The sequence below is a fragment of the Poromitra crassiceps genome, assembly GCF_964638095.1.
Source record: "Poromitra crassiceps genome assembly, chromosome: 12".
NCBI classification, from domain to species: domain Eukaryota; kingdom Metazoa; phylum Chordata; class Actinopteri; order Beryciformes; family Melamphaidae; genus Poromitra; species Poromitra crassiceps.
The window spans coordinates 1,743,202-1,762,174 of NC_139632.1; the positions used below are offsets into that span (position 1 = coordinate 1,743,202).

At 45.4% G+C, this 18,973-nt stretch overlaps 1 protein-coding gene across 1 annotated transcript in view; it reads right to left on the bottom strand.

Moving 5' to 3' along the window:
* The window catches only part of negr1 (neuronal growth regulator 1), a gene marked incomplete at both ends in the record, with an annotated part of 310,774 nt that overhangs the window by 104,362 nt on the left and 187,439 nt on the right, over positions 1-18,973 (bottom strand). The window contains one exon of the mRNA XM_083648303.1: positions 17,163-17,283. Coding sequence (XP_083504429.1) covers positions 17,163-17,283 — 121 coding nt within the window. The remainder of the gene's footprint in view (positions 1-17,162; positions 17,284-18,973) is intronic.

Below are 18,973 nucleotides of genomic sequence, written 5' to 3' on the forward strand. Positions count from 1 at the left end.
ATCTGACGTTTATGTTAGCTACTCCTCAAACCTGCGGGTGGAAATGGTTTATGCGATACGATGTATGTTGAAGCAAGACAACGTTTTAATGTACCTTGAATTGGACAAATAACGACGGGTCGTGCTCACGCAGATCTAAGCCCTGGCCATCCTAGGCTCAACGCGAGACTCATCAGTCATTCGGTTGAGTCTCGTAAAGTTACACACAAAGTTTGTGCATACATTTCCACTGCCAGATTGGAGGAGTCTTTTGTCATTTTCTAATGTTACTTCTCTTCAGTGTAATACGTTTTGATAACGACCTGCTGTACAGCGCCGTTCGCTCAGTCAACTAACGTGTCGTTAACGTTAGTTAGAGGAGAAAGATAGCTGGTGTTAGCTAGCTAATTAGCCATGTTAGCTGCCTCAGTGGGTAACGGTAGCCTATAGAGAGTATTTATCTGACGTTTATGTTAGCTACTCCTCAAACCTGCGGGTGGAAATGGTTTATGCCAGGGGCACTCAATTAAAATTCATAGAGGTCCAGTTAGAGAAAATGTCCTCAAGCAAAGGTCCGGAACATTGTAACGTAGATGCGTTATGATTCAGTGCCATTGAACTTAGGCTACTTCAATGATTGCAGTAGCTTAATGGTACAATGCCTGTATGTAGTCAATGACTAACTGTTAAATCAAAACCCAACATCAACAATGTTGTTTTAGTTTTCATATTTAACTGGATTAATTATAAATAACTAGCCTACACTAATAATAAATACATGTTCTTTTCTCATTTCAAGTAAAATAATGGCTGCATTAAAAAATAACATACAACAGAGTGCTTTGGGAAAATGTGCATCTTAAAAGTGCTTTAATTTTAGAAAGAAAATCTTCTTTTCTTCCCTCAACACCTTTTCTCTTGAGAGAAGTGAGCTCCCTATCTATCTATCTATCTATCTATCTGTCCGTCTGTATGTCTCAATGTCTGTCTCTATGTATCTATCGGTCTGTCTGTCTCTATGTATCTGTCTGTCTGTCTATCGATCGTTCGCAATGCAAACTTCACATGCCGTTGGGCAGTGAATGTGTGAGTGTGCCCTCAGTCTGGATTTGAGTGTGTTTGCTCGTGTGGCGCTTTCACAGACAGGTTAGGATCGCATCGCACTTCACATGAGACATACTGCCTGGTTTTGAGCTGCCCGTGAGAACAATGAATGAACATCTAAGAGTCTGCCTGCACCGGATTAAAACAAAATCTTTGTTTTTGCGGTCTACTCGTTTCTTTTGAGCACGCCATGTGAAATGACTTCTCTCGCATATCTCTCGCCTCTACTTCGTCCATGTGTCACTGACGCTCTCTCGCCTGCAGCACTGGAACCGACTGGAACAGGCAGAATGGAATCGGATATTTGATTGGCTGAGTAGCATCACGTGTGATGATTTACAGCGCATGCATTGGTCTGTGAGCTTCCTGGCAGATAAACCAGTACCGTAAAGGGTAGAAAAGCATGTGTCGGTTAAAAAATAAAAGCTCCGTGAAATGTAAGAATTCTCAATGATTTATAGGTTATACTCGGTCCGGATAGTACGGCGTCTGGGTCCGGATGCGGACCGGAGTCCGGACTTTGGGGATCGCTGGTTTATGCGATGCGATGTATGTTGAAGCAAGACAACGTTTTGGCCCTGGCCATCCTAGGCTCAACGCGGCCTCTGTGCTGCTGCTGCTGCTGCATGCTGGATAGAAATCCTGGAGCGGAGTCATGGAATGGAGTGCTTATATCGGAGCCTTGGATCGGTCATTTTCGCTGGAATCCAATCTGTCCGATCCATGTTTTTTGGCTGATATCGCGCCGATATCCGATCACATGATCGGATCGCAGCATCTCTAGTCACGGTTCCCCGGAACGTTCACAGTCATCAAACGTTCTGAAAACGGGGTTAATTTGGGGACAAGTGTGCTCAGGAAGGGTACCGGGGCGCCAGTGAGAAAGCACCCTAAGAGAAAGCACTGTTTGATATCGATACTGTTGCAACTGAGTATTGTAGCCATTTCAAAAAATGTCTATTGGTACTTATTGATGCTATTGATACCTGTTGCAAATGAGTATTGTATCCATTTCCTACCTGTTGCAAATGAGTATTGTATCAGTTTCCTACCTGTTGCAAATGAGTATTCTATCCGTTTCCTACCTGTTGCAAATGAGTATTGTATCAGTTTCCTACCTGTTGCAAATTAGTATTGTATCAGTTTCCTACCTGTTGCAAATGAGTATTCTATCCGTTTCCTACCTGTTGCAAATGAGTATTGTATCCGTTTCCTACCTGTTGCAAATGAGTATTCTATCCGTTTCCTACCTGTTGCAAATGAGTATTCTATCCGTTTCCTACCTGTTGCAAATGAGTATTCTATCCGTTTCCTACCTGTTGCAAATGAGTATTCTATCCGTTTCCTACCTGTTGCAAATGAGTATTGTATCAGTTTCCTACCTGTTGCAAATGAGTATTGTATCCGTTTCCTACCTGTTGCAAACGGGTATTGTATCCATTTAAAATGTTGAGTATATCGATACTTATGACAACCTTAGTGTCGGAGCATATGCCGCACATGGAGTTGTTGTTATTGTGGCTATTCCGGTTGAGTTAGCTTCCCTTGATGTGGTTGCTGTTACTGCTACACTTTGCCAGTTGGCATCATAAGCCCCAGAAAAGCTCCGGAGAGAAGCCAGGCTTGTATTTTGGCCATGCTGTGCCCCCCCCCCCCCTGCCTGGCACAGAGGAGGCACTCCCAGTCGAAACGCTATGTGTGACCTTATGTCCGGCTAGTTCTCTGAGCATCTGTTGTTCCCTCTCCCACAGAGACGTCGTCAAATGTGATCTGAAATGATAACAGCGGCGATGCTGAGTGACTGAGCCAGCCTCTTCCCAGCTAGCAGCACATCAAACCTGAGCCTGCCTCTTCCCAGCTAGCAGCACATCAAACTAGTGGAGTGTTCTGTCTGTCTGTCTGTCTGTCACAGTGAAAGTGTTCTGTCTGTCTGTCTGTCACAGTGAAAGCACCACGCCTGGAAGCAGTTGCACATCAGAAGAGCGGTTTGCCTGTCAAAATTGCCACATTACCTCAGATACACACACACTGGCAGCACCACTGCGTTGATAGCAGGGTTGCAAAATTCTGTGACTATTCAAAATGGGAAACTTTCCATGGGAAATAACGGGAATAACTGGACATTTTGGGGTAATTTATACTAACTGTATTTACCTTATAGACATAAATAGACATAAATATCAACAATTTGTTTTGTCATACATACTGTAAGCCAGGGATACTCAACTTGCTTTGCCCGGGGGCCACTTTCGTGAAATGATAGAAGGCCAGGGGCCAGTTAATAAACAAACAATATACAATTTTTCTGTAGCGAATTGTAGGTTTTTGGGGTGTCAGCCGGAGTTTAGTCTGACAATGTTGTGCACACCGGATAGTTAGTTAGGTTAAGTACATACATAAGTGCCTGGGTAGCGAGCAGACGGCGGTATTTGACAATTTAGCAGCTAAATCATAGATTATTGAAAGATATTCCATGTTCCAGACTGAAATGCTATAACAGAAGTGGAGTATTGGCCAGAATGACATGAACATTTGGATGCTTATTCAGCGGGTATCTTGCACGTTGCGTTCAGGTGCACTGTAAAAATAAATAAAAAATAAATAAAGATTTGCAATTCCATCAGGCACCGCAAGTTGAGTATCACTGCTGTAAGCAGACAGACACGCATGCAAACATTTCTCATAGCAAAAGGGAATAAGGATAATAAATTGTTGAATTGTTCAATACATTTATCTTATTCAACATTCATGTTTTGTGTTGTTCAATGAAAGAATCCATTAAAGTTCTACTCACAAATTAGGTCAAAAATTTCATTTTTGCATCATAATAATAATGCATGTCTGATTATGACGACACAAAATGTTTATATTTATGTCTGTATATGAAAAGGTAAATACAGTTAGTATAAATTACGCCAAAGTGTTTCCCATCAATTCCCATATATTCACATTAATTCCCATTAGTCCAGTGGCTTAATGCTCATATTCAAGCTTACCGTTACGGAGCGGATAAAAGCACCACATTTTCCATGAGGCTTCCTGAGGGCCCACTTAAGGATTTTAGAGTAGGAGCCCAACCAGAAATTTTGAAAATCTCCATACAGAGCACCATATTCTCTTGCTCAACATGTATGAAAAAATGTGACGTTTTCTTGAGTCTTAAGAAGAACATTGATGGTAAAATGCTCTTTTTAGGCCACTGAATAAGCTGAATCTGCTTTCATTTGTACACAAACTAGTAGACCTTCCAAATGTAAGTGTAAAAGTGTAAAATAGAGTGCCATGACACCTGGTGCACCTTCCATAAGTCCTGTACAGTATAGACGGAATTATGAACAAAAAGGAGAAAAACATTCCCTATGTTCATATCACAAGTTTTCTCTATTTTCTTTTTGGCTTTAGACTTAAACATCAAGTTGCTCACATAGCCCTACCTAATTACAGAGTTCATATTTTGTATGCACAAAAAGGATCTGTCATATCGGTAAGTCATGTGATATTAAGGGCTAGTCATGTTGTATCTTTTTTCTTCTTCTTTATTATTATTATTGTTTTAGCTTGCAACATAAAATCCAATCAATACCAATTAAAGAAACTAGCAATTTAAGAAATTAACAGTTTGATTATAAAAATAATTGAGATAGAACAAAATGTTTTAGCCTATCTAATACAGACACGGCCCACAGAGAGAAGAACTTTCCTCTATATGTAGAAGTACTGGAAGAACTTGCCCCTCTCTTCTTTGCATTGGACCATGTGAGCTATTCAAGATGGATGTCTGTCCATATCAGGGACATGAAGTCTTTGCCCAACACTATCAAGGATGAGTTTGAGAAACGTTCACACTGGGTTCTTTCAAAGACGTACAACAAGTTCTCTGCGATCCCTTTTTACCAAGCTCATGAACAGGAGAACAAGATCGTGAAAGGTTCAGGTGGTGGAGTTGGCCTCACAGAAAACCCAAATGCTTTCAGACGATGGATGCTCTCGGGACCAGATATGGGAAGATTGTTGAAGGAATTTGAAGAGGAATATCTCCCTGGAGACGACATGGAAGATCCCAAGAATTTCCAGCACCATGAGCAGGGTGTTTCAGCACAGAAGAGGTTTCAGAGACATGTTGTCAGCCTGTCTGAAATGATTAAAAGCATGGGGAATCCTTTCTTGGACGATTTCAAAGATCTAGTAACTCTTGACAGTCGCAACTGCACAGATGAATCAGTTGTAAATACAGTGCAAATCTTGGAGTACAAGGGCAAGAGACAATACGAGGAGTTTGTCAAGAATGTGCTTGATGAGCGCACCCACTCCATCCATGATCCAATCAAGAGGAATTAATTTGCACTCTTCAGGCAACCTCGACGAAAGACAATGCCTAAACATGGGAAGAAGATCAAAGTCCTTCAAAACAATGTGGCACTCTTTGGGCAGCTATACATTGCTATGCAGAGCCGTGAGAGTGACTTGGATGAATTCTTTGCACATGAGGTACAGTCCTTCCCTCCTTCCCTCTCAGATTTTGGCAAGCTTCACCTGCCAGGCACACAATCTGACCTACTGCAATGTCTTGACCAGCCTGGGCAATCAGAGCCACCCTCAAGCTATGACTGCAAAATTCTGGATGGAGCAGTCATTGTCCACTGCCTGCCCACTATTAGAGTCCGCACGTTTGATGAGTATGCAGATGGAGTTTTCATCCCCTATCTGCAGAAGCAGCTGCAGCATACCAAGCGGTTGGATGTGTATGGGACACATACATCCCAAGCAGTTTGAAGGAGTCCACCCGTGAAAAGAGAGGACAAGGTGTTCGCAGGAAAGTGTCTGGTCAGACAAAGCTTGTAGGCAAATGGATGGATTTTCTTCGTGACCCAATAAATAGGACGGAACTGTTTGCCTTTTTGACATCCAGGATTGAAGAGTTCAACTGGCCACCAGACAAAGCTTTATATGTCACATCAGGACAAGCTGTGTCATATTTTGGTTCCAGTAGCACCATGAACAGTTGCAATCATGAGGAGGCAGACACCAGGATTGTGGTTCATGTACAGCATGCACTGGAGCAAGGAGCAAAAAGTGTCCTTGTGCGTACTGTGGACACTGATGTCATCGTGGTCCTTGCAGGCGTATTTCATGATTTAGTTGTGATTCAACCTTTGACTGACATCTGGGTCGCTTTTGGCATGGGCCACAAATACAGATTTTACCACATAAACAAGATATTTGAAAATCTAGGGGAGCCAAAATCTCGAGCACTGCCTATGTGTCATGTGACACAACATCTGCCTTCAATGGTAAGGGTAAGAAGTCAGCTTGGCGGGCCTGGCAGGCCTATGATGATGCAACAGAAATATTTGTTAGTCTGGCCAAACATCCCTTCCAGCTGCTGGATGTTGACTGTCAGCAGTTCCAGCAGTTCGAGAGACTTACTGTTATCCTGTATGGCAAATCCAGTCCTTTGACCTCCATCAACCAGAAGAGAAAATAACTCTTCTGTCATGAGAATCGGGCAATGGAGAAACTGCCACCCACCCAGGATGCGCTACTTCAACATATTCGACGGGCAGTGTATCAAGCAGGCATCTGGGCGACCAGCACACAAACACAGCAAGTGCTTCCTTCCCCACAGGACTACGGATGGACCAAGGAGGAATTGGGGTTGTGGGTGCCAGTTTGGTCAACAATCCCAGAGGTCTCCAGAGCATGCAGAGAGCTGATCAAATGCTCTTGTAAAGGGGACTGTTCACACTGCAAATGTGGCAAAGCCAATTTGGACTGCTCCAAATAGATATCTGCACAGCAAAATAGCACAGCAACAGGTATGACAATTATCTCATATAGAAAGTAGAAATTTTGTCATTTATTGTAAATATGTTTATTTTCACTGGCCTAATGATGTTAACTTTGAAATAATTTCCTTACACCTTATGATGCAGGTCCAAAAAAACACCCAACGCGCTTCAGCCAAGCTTGGAATAGAAGAGGAGTCCTGGTGCTCAACAGTGAGGAAAGACTCTGAGGAAGACAGTTCACCTGTCAAAACATCAGTCAGACCCTTTTTCCCCTAATAAAGAAGAATGTGCAGACCTAAGAGTGCTCCAGTTTTCCTTACTTCGGGTAGTCTATGCCCAGTAGGGTGCATCAAAATACACATTTTCAGAATATTGATCTGTCTGGGTGCTAAAAGTGTTACCATCCATGGGAAAACAACACATGCAAAATATTTTTGCAATACGTGGTGATCTAGGGGTACAACGGCACATCAGCTTTTTCGGCAGCAGGGGGTAACTGATCAATTGGTTCATTTTATGCCATTCTCTGGTTCCATCACTTTGGGCTTAGGTTTCAATGTTTGGTTTAAAAAAGAAGAAGCAGCAAGCCATGTGGCAAAGAATTCACCTTCACAATTTTATTATCTTCCAAAAAATCTCTGCTAAATTAATCATTCCCACAAGAATGTTCTAAACTTCAACTTTCTCTGCTTTGGGTCCCTAGCCTAACATAACCCTAACCCTAACCCTAGCCTAACATAACCAATAACCATTCCTGTCGGAGTTACATTGGGGAGGGGAAAACATAACTGCCACGAGAACTTGAGAGCTGATCTTTCTCGCGGGGGGTGGGGGGGGGGGGGGGGGGTGACATTGATGGTCCACACAACACAGAGGAGGAGCAAACATACAGCAGCCATTTCTGTTGGTGCTCTCTGTCCTGTCATCTGTTTTCTCTCAATTGAAGCTGCCCTATATTAAAGGTATGTATTCAAGGTGCATGATTGAAAATTATATATTATTACTTGTCAACTAATTAGAATATCGTGGAAATATCATTGAAAAGTTCGTTTTTTAGGCAGTTATTAAAGCAAAAGGATTCCCGACCAAGTATTGAGTGCAGGCATGAACATAACTTTTCAGAAGATCGACATTTCTGTTTTGAAAATACACTTTTTTTATGTGATATTTAATTTGTCGAAATACTGTTTTGGGGGTTTTTATGAGCTGGAAGCCAAACGTATGCAAAGTTAAAGCAGCTACGAGCAACTTTTTGATTGTTTTTTATTGTTATTAAACAGTATAATTATAATATTGATGCATCACATATTACCTATAATAGTAGCTGAGACCAAAGCCGTGTGAATTGGAGTTTGCTCTCTTGGTGCTTATAGAGTCTCTGTCTGCTTCATTAATGTTACACCCGGACCGTCCACAACCGGAAGTGAAACGAAACGGTTTACGGCAGCTCCCTGCTTCCGCCGGCTCTGCCTAGCAACGCACCATAAACAAGCGAACGCCAGCTAGCTACAACCAGGGGCTAGCTACAACCAGGGGCTAGCTACTCTCGCGAACACCTCTCGTCGTTATATTCTAACAGTTTGTTTGGAAGTTATTTTGTGGTTATGGCCGAACTGCGAGATCATGATTACGTCGCCAGTGCAAATTACGTGGCCGGTGCAAAGAAAAAAAGGAAGATTATTCCCCGTACCGACCAACAAAGAGAACGCAAGAGGACGCATGATAAATCACGCGATAAAACACGCATCAACATAGGTCGCGCATTCTGCAGATGGGAGAGAATTTCGGGATATGAAGGGTTTCAAAACAGACGGTGAAGTGGCTGTTTTCCTCCTAGACAGGTATGTGATATGTATATTTTATTTCTCAAATACTGTAGAGGACGTGATTTTGCTATTTACGTTGTATGCTACCATGCGTCGGCTAACTGGAGCTCATTGTTACTGTATTTCAGCTATCGACCAATGCAATCAACACCATGTGTGTATGCTTTTGTTATAAATGAAGCCTACTGTATGTTCCATTGTATGCCTGGTAGATAGCACCACGGCATGATGGATGCAAAAGGCTAACGTGATGTAACGTTACCTGGGAGTTATACAGTTATGTCACGGTGTAGGCTGCATTTACTGTAATACAGATTTGATTGATAACGCTACTTTTTCGTTTGCCATTTCAACCGTGCCAAAATACGTTACATGTTGCTGTTGGTAATCAATGAGTCTAGTGGTATATAACGTAACGTTACACGGTTGGGGAAGCCATTTACCCGCAGATATATTTAGCCTACAGTTGATCTGAAATTGGGAGAAACTCTCAGCCTCTTCACAAAGAGCTTGGTAAACCTAGTTTACCCTCTTGTATCAACGTTTTTGAAGATACAATGGTGATGATAACGTTAGCTTTCTCGACAATATTACTATTACCGAGTGCCCTAAAGAGTTTCACTTGGTGCTAATGTTTGGCTATTACAGTAACTATGAACGCGACTGTAACAAAGTTTACTAGTTTTTCAAATTCTTTTCAACATCCTCGTCTGACATAATCTATTACGTAGCCAAAAAATAGGTAGATTACCTCGTCGCTCTGCATCCTGAGAAACAGCAGGGTTTTGAAAAAATGAAAAATAAACTTGGAGCGTCTTTCATTCATTCACTGGTCAAAGGAGAGAATGGAGGCGTGGAGTGTTGTGATGTTGTCGGGAGCCGGGCAGGAGGAGGAGAAGCCAGGAGTTTTACGACAGTAAACAGTACCACTTTTGTTCAGAGAGGGGCGCCAAAAACAACCCAATGAAACAGTGAAAAGTTGCTCGTAGCTGCTTTAAACAAATAAATACTTGAAATACTTTACTTTGTGTGTAATGGATCTATAATCATATGGAATATCTATGGAATCTAAGGAATTATGGGAAAAAAATAACTTTTCCACGATATTCTAATTCGTTGATGAGTACCTGTATAATATATTAATATAATAATATATTATTTTGTGTTTTTTCATGGTTACACCATTTCACATTATATTACTTTACACCTGCCAGAGGGATCCAGCTCTCACAAAATGCTGCCGCCGCCTTCAAGCTCCCGCACGAGCAGCCGCAGCCTGATCTTCGGTCTGGGTGCCAGCATCACTGATGGAGATGGCATCATCACTGGCACCAAGCTACCAAGTGGTCGCCAGATCTTGAGGTGCATGATGTATAACAGTGACATGCAACTGCATACCAACTGCACGACCAGGTTCGATGGGAGCTTTGACACGGTTCGAGGCGGCCAAGGTCGTCTCGGAGCAGGTGCGGCCATTTTATGGGAAGGCCAATATCCCGATGGTGAGCGATCGTCGAGCATGCGACAAGATGGTGGCGCTTGTCGACGCTAACAACAAGCTACGGTGCATTCCGCAGCACAGGCGCTGCAGTGAGGCTACAGCTCGACTAGTGGACGCAATGGAGCACAGGCTGGATGCCACATTCCCGCTGTGGTCTCCAAACGCAGAGGAGATGATCCACAATCCAGAGGACATTGCTTTCCTCGCCAGCATGAAGGGCGACAGAGTGGCCACATTTGGAGCGTTTGATGCCAAGCTGCAATCCAAGGTGAAGCGGCGTCAGGAGCGTGAAGCAGCCCAGCAGGCATACCATAACAAGGAGCAGCAGAAGATGACTGCAGCGTCCAGCATGGCGGTGTTGGAAAGCCAAAGTGATGAGGATAGCGACGCAGATGAAACAGCTGCTCCACCGGCTGAGGACACACCCACCCGCGAGTATAAGAAGACTGGCACCACAGCCTTCATTCCATCCAACATCCTCAGCCGGCCGAGTCTTGTGTCACTGGCTACACGGTTGAAGATCACACCAATGCAGCAGGCTGCCTTCACGCGCGGCCTGATCGAGGAGTCAGGTGGTAATTCGGCAAAGATCTCTACATCCTACGTGACAGCAGACCGAGCACGCCGCCACGTGCTGGAGGCAATCAGTGAGGAACGGCACGAGCAGTGGACACCACCTCCCATGTGCACCCTACACTGGGACAGTAAGTTGACGCCAATGCTCAACAATGTACGCCAGTTAGAGGAGCGTCTGACAGTGGTGGTCGGAGATGCGGAGCGGCTCAAACTGCTCGGTGTGCCAGCATTCATGAAGGGGACAGACGAAGCATGTGGAACGATCATCGCCCGGCTGACGTGCAAGCTGCTGCAGGAGTGGTGCTGTGCTGACCAGGTTGTCAACATGGCATTTGACACCACCGCATCTCACGGCAGCCTGCATCGCCATTCAGCTCTCAATGGGTCGACCACTGCTCTGGTCTGGGTGTCGGCACCACATCGGCGAGGTGCTCCTCAGCCACATTTTCACTGACCTCAAGGTGGAGACGTCACGCTCGCCAGAGGTTACATTGTTTACACGTCTGCGGGATAACTGGAACCTGGTGCCACACAAGGACAGTGACCCATTGTCCCGTTACATTCCAGACGCCGCCGAACCACCGTTCCTGGTCAAGTTGCGTGGTGAATTCATTGAGTGTGCTGCAGGAGTGCTTGACTACAAGCGAGGTGACTACCGTGAGTTCGTGCAGCTGTGTCGTGTGTATCTGGGTGCAGACGGTCCAGCGCACACTCCAGTTACCTTCCAATGGCCGGGAGCACTGCACAAGGCGCGATGGATGGCCAAGCTGCTCTACACACTCAAACTGGCCTTGATGGAGCAGCACATTGCGTTGCTTCCTCAGGGCACCATCACCACGCGGCAGCAGGTGCTGAAGATTCGGGCGTTTGCCAACTTTATCACGCACATCTACGCAACGTGGTGGCTGACCTGCGATACGGCCGTAGATGCAGCATGGAATGATCTCACACTCTACCGCCACCTGTATGCTTACAAGTCTGTTGACGAGGGCATCACAGCATCAGCGATTAAGGCGCTGGAGCGGCACCTATGGTACCTGACAGGCGAGATGCTGCCCCTGGCACTCTTCAGCACCAAGGTGCCAGTTGGCGAGCGGCGCGCACTTGCAAATGCCATCTTAGAGCACAAGCCGGCTGATGTCCCAATGCGAGCCCCACAGCTCCGCTTTGCCACTGGTTTCGGCAAGCCGAAGTTCCCAACCCTTTCGCCGACCACCAGCTTGGCCGACCTCGCCAACCCAGACTGCTGGTTCGGCATGTATCAGCTGCACATTGATCCAGCGTTTCTTTCGCTTGATGTAGAGGATTGGGCTACCAGTGCGGAATTCCAGATGGGTGCGGTGAATGTACGTGCCATAAATGTTGTGAATGACTGCGCCGAGCGTGGCGTCAAACTCACATCAGACTTCGTGGCAGCAGCCAGGGGAGAGGAGCATCTGCAGAATGTACTGCAGGCAGTGGAGCATGACCGCTCTAAACAGCCAAAACTGCGCAGCTGCAAGCGCAAGCTGGACCAGGACTAGGACTCTAGTCGTTGCTGTTGCTCAATGGTTGCTTCAATGTTCTCAAATAAATAAATGTTCTATTCAAATTCAAATGTTCTGTTAAAAAATAAATACATCTTGTTCTATTCAAAATGTTGTTCTATGCATTTCTAAAATTTGCCTTGACCCAAAAAGGCAGATTTTCGTATTTTTCACATGCTGTGTTGCACCCCTAAATCTCAATCAATTTTCCCAAAACTTTGCAAAAGTCATTTTTATGTGTCTCATAACAAAATGCAACCCCAGACAGTTTGATATGTTGAGATTTCATTTTTGCATTGCAATTTGATGCACTCTAATGCCCAGGTAAAACCTTTTTTCTACCTTATGATGCATATTCATTTACACTTTAATCATGTCTAAGCAGATATAGGATACATGTATATCAAAATTAGCAATTCTGGAAATAATCTGAAATTTGATTATGCCTAAAGCAGTCGTTTTTCACTTATTTTATTGATATTGATGGTGTTGCGATTTCATATTTTACATGGCCATTTTCTCAGGGCTCCTACTCTAAAATTGTATAATAGACCCTCAGGAAGCCTCATGCAAAATTTGGTGCTTTTATCCACCCGGTAACGGTAATTTCACTAAGCCACCTGACTACATGACGAGTTTTGAATATTGGGGACAGGCAAAAAAAAAAAGAAAAAAGAAAAGGAGAATCCAAGCTTAACTTCCCATGGAGCTTTTCCGGAAAGTTTCCGTAAATTTCCGCCCGTGGTCACAACCCTAACTGACAGTACGGCAGCAACCACACACAGTTCAAATGGAATGAGACACACAAAGCAATTGGGCAAGGGAACAGCAACAGGTAGACAGTAAAGTGTCTAGTCAATCTGCTCCCACAATTGAGTCTTTCTGTCTCTGTTGTGATAGTTTCTCCATATGATTAGTTGCCTGAAAACGAGCGCCCGCACCAGCGCACAACTGACAGGAATACACCTAGCGGACACACGCACAGTTTATCTTTGATGAGAAATGAATGATTGCGAGTCCAGAACACAGTCAAATCTTTGTCAAACCATTATTTTAAAGGACACACAAAAAAGACGTGTAAACGGTTATTGATTTTACTAAACGGATATGATTTAATATCCGTGTACACGTGTAGTCGGGTACACGGTGACATCCCTAGTTGTGTGGTGGACATCGTGTCTACTAGACACGATGTCCTACAATGAAACTAAACCTCTTCTTTTGTTCTCGTCCTTTTCAAGACGAGACATGAAGGAAGAAATCTAGAATGTAACAAGTGACATGAAAAGAACAGGACCTTCAATTAAGCAAACGCTAGAATCATGCCAACTTGCCTCCTTAGCAATTTGAATCAATTCAATCCAGCCCATAATTACAATTAGCCCAGTGTGAGTTCAGTGTGAGCTGATGATTGAAATCGTGCTCACCAGGAGTGGGTAAATGATGGGTAATGGGGGTAATTTGGTTTTTAAATTCAAGAACCGACACTTGACTCTCCACTGATTGATGTGTGTGTGTGTGTGTGTGTGTGTGTGTGTGTGTGTCTGTGTGTGTGTGTGTGTGTGTGTGTCTGTCTGTCTGTCTGTGTCTGTGTGTGTGTGTGTGTCTGTATGTTTGTGTGTCTGTGTGTGTGTGTGTGTGTGTGTGTGTGTGTGCCTGTGTGTCTGTGTGTGTGTGTGTGTGTGGGTGTGTGTGTGTGTGTCTGTGTGTGTGTGTGTGCGTGTGTGTGTGTGCCTGTGTGTGTGCTTGTGTGTGTGTGTGTGTGTGTGTGTGTGTCTGTGTGTGTGTGTGTGTGTGTGTGTGTGTGTGTGTGTGTGTGTGTGTGTGTTATGCAAACATTGCATTAGAATGCAGGATGAGGACGAGGCAGCATGACTCTGCGTGCTCTAATGGCTCATTTAGACTCCATTTTCATACGTAAATAGATGCGTCCCTTTCAAACGTTATCATCCATTCCTCACTGCCCACATACTTCCATGCCTCTTTCACGTTGGTATCATGTTAAGCAATGCATCCAACAGTGGGCAGTAGAGAGTCAAATGTATGAGTGTGCGTGTGGCTTTGCTGCGTTTCATGCGTATCAGTAAGCTTTCAGATGACGGACAGAAAACGCACAAAATGAACGCAGAGTACGGACAGAAGACTCTGTCCGTCTCCGTCTTTAACGTAGAGTATCATTATATATATTATTATTATATATATATATATAATATATCATTGGGTCTTAACACTGTGGTGGACTCTCACCTGATGCTGCATGAATGAGAACTAACCAACGGAAGAAACAGAAAATAAAAAGCATACCTCTCCTCTGACACATGCACACGTGTTCATTTGCTTTTGTTTTAACTACAGTAACTCGGATTATTAGCTCATCAATCAATCATAACTCATCATCAAACAAACGATCCTAAACACGTTCTGTTCCTCCAGCTTCACAGCCATATTGTATCTATTCATGACCTGCATCGTGCCAACCTTTTTGTTGTGGCCCGCCATCTTGTTGCCCTCTAGTTGCTGCGCAATTGGAAATAGATTGGAGCACTATAGTGTCAAACACATGTCAACAGAGTCTCTCAAAACTAGACATCGCATCGCTTCTATTTTCACATTGTGAGTGAGAGCAGACGTAGCTGAATGGTTTGATGTATAATATACTGTATGTATGTAGTGTTAAAGTTGTGTGAACTGTCACAGTTTTAAAATGCGTGAATTCAGTAAAAATGACAGCCTGTACAGGCAGCTAGAGTGAATTATGACATCGCCGCTCTAGGCTCCATAATCTCCCATTATAAAGGTTAGAAAAAAAGTATAAAATTTAAACGGTGTAATAAACTACTAAAAGTGATGAACTGTTTAATGTTCTTCTTCTTTGGGGGGGGGAGGCATTTTTGTCTTTTTATTTGATAGGACAGAATATAGACAAGAAAGCAGGGAGAGAGAGAGAGACAGAGAGTGAGACAGAGAGAGAGAGAGTGAGACAGAGAGAGAGAGAGAGACAGAGAGAGAGAGAGACAGAGAGAGAGAGAGAGAGAGAGAGAGAGAGAGAGAGAGAGAGACAGAGAGAGACAGAGAGAGAGAGAGAGAGACAGAGAGAGAGAGAGACAGAGAGAGACAGAGAGAGAGAGTGAGAGAGAGAGAGAGAGACAGAGAGTGAGACAGAGAGAGAGAGAGTGAGACAGAGAGAGAGAGAGAGACAGAGAGAGAGACAGAGAGAGAGAGAGAGAGACAGAGAGTGAGACAGAGAGAGAGAGAGTGAGACAGAGAGAGAGAGAGAGACAGAGAGAGAGAGAGACAGAGAGAGAGAGAGAGAGAGAGAGAGAGAGAGACAGAGAGAGACAGAGAGAGAGAGAGAGAGACAGAGAGAGAGAGAGACAGAGAGAGACAGAGAGAGAGAGAGAGAGAGAGACAGAGAGAGAGAGAGAGAGAGAGAGAGACAGAGAGAGAGAGAGAGAGAGAGAGGACACAGAGAGAGAGAGAGAGAGAGAGAGAGAGAGAGAGAGAGAGAGAGAGAGAGAGAGAGAGAACATGCGGTCGCTGCATGAGGGAAGGACTGAACCTTACAGGTACACACTCTACCAGGTGAGCCACTGGGCTGTTTAAAGTTTGAATGGAGTGTCTATCTTAAAGTATGAAAGAGTAGTTAAGAGTTCAAAAATATTTGATTTTGAACAGTTCTCCCATAGAGACACTGCATGAAATGGGCGACGCCCATCAGGGGGGAAAGCCCTCCATTCACATCCATACACCATTTTCCTTGAATTAAACATAGCTAAAAGCTGTTGTGTGGTGGGGCTGCGCACACAACAAATGTAAAAAAAAAAAGGCCAATTAAAGGTCCCAATTCGTGCAGCTGTAACCTCTTAAAAACGTGTGTCTCTGGTCCATAAAACATGATTCTGGATCAATCTGTCGAAAATATAGCAACCCCGTTTGTTGTGACGGAGTTCTCACTTCCTCATCTCATCGCTTCCCAAGAATGGCCTGTTTCTATAATATATTCAGAACTAACAGTTCCCATTGGCCGCTGAGGGAGAGCCCGCCCCAGGCTCCCAGCGGCCAATCAGATTAGCGTCTGTGGACCAGCACGCTAGGTTGCGAGTTATCGTTAAAGAGGACATCTCAAAATGCCTAGACTTACCGAATGCACCTCTGCAGTTGCTGGATCACGTACAGTTGGCGTCGCTCCAGCTAGAAGTGTTAATTTTGTGGCTATAGACTAAATGGTGCAGGTAGCTTGTGTGAGAGAGACCCGCGCAGTATGCAGGAGGAAGCTAGTGACGTCCCAATTCCCCTCTGGGCAAACAAAGTGTTTGGGGGTGTGGCTTGGAGGAGACTGCAGGGGGAAGCTGGATAGGGACAAATCCAACTGTGGCAGTTCTGAGCTTGTGACCACTCATTACAGGGAGGGCTGACAGCAGTTTATATGCATTTACAAGTAAAAACAGCTTTTGCACGGAATGGGACCTAGTATTTTTGTACTTCCGAACAAAACAAGGAAGCCATTGAGAATTGGCGAGAAGAAAAATGTGGATCTAGCCGTCAAGGAAGTAATTTGGTGTGTTCATCTTCCGTATATACGATCTTTGTGTGCATAGGACATAGGAGACATAGGAGAATGCCAGGATTGGGGGGGGGGGGGGTTTGTTCCCCCCCATTTTGGGTGTGGTTTCTGAATGAGGACGTGCTCCGCAGCGTCTCTATAGACTTCCATTGTGAAAAACAGCTACTGTGTGCTGCGTTCGGGTGTCAAGATGGCCGCCAAAACACACAAACAAACATTCCGTACAGGTCATGAAAGGACTGGTGGAGCGATGCAGGCAGAGCAGCTTTGGACAGAGCAAAGTCAAACAGGCCTCACCTTTTCTCCCCCTTGTACCACTCAAATGTGGGGACGGGCACAGCAGCTGCCTCGCACCTCAGCAGAGCTGTGCGTCCCAGACCCAGACCATGGCTCTTCATCTCATGGATCGCTGGGGCAACTGCAACACAAAGAGAAGAAGAGTTAGCATGATGGAACTAGTCTCACGTGTCCATGTCAGAGAACATCCAGCGATGGAGGATCTGAATCACATGGTGAGGAGGGGATGGTGAGGAGGGTGATGGTGAGGAGGGGGATGGTGAGGAGGATGGTGAGGAGGGGGGTGGTGAGGAGGAGGATGGTGAGGAGGAGGATGGTGAGGAGGGGGATGGTGAGGAGGGGGATGGTGAGGAGGGGGATGGTGAGGAGGAGGATGGTGAGGAGGGGGATGGTGAGGAGGGGGATGGTGAGGAGGAGGATGGTGAGGAGGGGGGTGGTGAGGAGGAGGATGGTGAGGAGGGGGGTGGTGAGGAGGAGGATGGTGAGGAGGAGGATGGTGAGGAGGGGGTGGTGAGGAGGGGATGGTGAGGAGGGGATGGTGAGGAGGGTGATGGTGAGGAGGGGGATGGTGAGGAGGATGGTGAGGAGGGGGGTGGTGAGGAGGAGGATGGTGAGGAGGAGGATGGTGAGGAGGGGGATGGTGAGGAGGGGGATGGTGAGGAGGAGGATGGTGAGGAGGGGGATGGTGAGGAGGGGGTGGTGAGGAGGGGATGGTGAGGAGGGGGGTGGTGAGGAGGGGGTGGTGAGGAGGAGGATGGTGAGGAGGGGGTGGTGAGGAGGGGGTGGTGAGGAGGGGGTGGTGAGGAGGGGGTGGTGAGGAGGGGGTGGTGAGGAGGGGGTGGTGAGGAGGGGGATGGTGAGGAGGAGGATGGTGAGGAGGGGGTGGTGAGGAGGGGGTGGTGAGGAGGGGGTGGTGAGGAGGGGGTGGTGAGGAGGGGGATGGTGAGGAGGGGGTGGTGAGGAGGGGGTGGTGAGGAGGGGGTGGTGAGGAGGGGGTGGTGAGGAGGGGGTGGTGAGGAGGGGGATGGTGAGGAGGCGGGTAGGGAAATGAATTGAATTGCATTGCATGGTGATAAATTGCTTAATGGAAGTTCAAAGACTTCTGTGCACTGTGCTCCTTTCATGTGCTGAAGCGTGCTGTAAATCTCTTTGCCATGTGTCAGGATGGCAGCTTTCAATATGGACGCTTTCTCAGGCAACCCAGGCCTTTACGCTTCAAATATTTACCCCCGCTTACGCTAACAGGCTTGAAAGAAATGCAATTATTGAATGTAAATACATTATATATATATTATATATTATATATTATTATTATATATATTATATTATATATATTATATACATTATATAGGATTCTAACAAAGGGCGTTTTGTCCAATCCAATATGTGGTCGGACAAAAGCATCCGACGCACAAAAGGAATCCCTTCCCTGTGTGACATAATGGGAAGAAAAACAAGTTGCATGCGTTTTCTTTCACTTGTTTCAGCTGAATGGATCAGACCTCATCAGAATAATCATCAGTTCATACAGTAAAGCTACGCAGAGTCAAATCAGCCTCTGTGTGAGACACAGTAAAGCTATGCAGAGTCAAATCAGCCTCTGTGTGAGACAGAGGACAAGCAGTGCCTATTCCAAGTGCCAATGTTCCTCACAGACTTGAATGCACACACTGCCTTGTCCCCACTGGGCTGATTTGGGTCGGGCCGGCGCCGGCCGTCTCTGGTGCCCCTGCGTCCTTCCTGCTGCATTAGATTCTGTTGATGAAAAAGGCACCGGGCCACAGAGCTTCATCTGGTGACTGGCTGTCCTG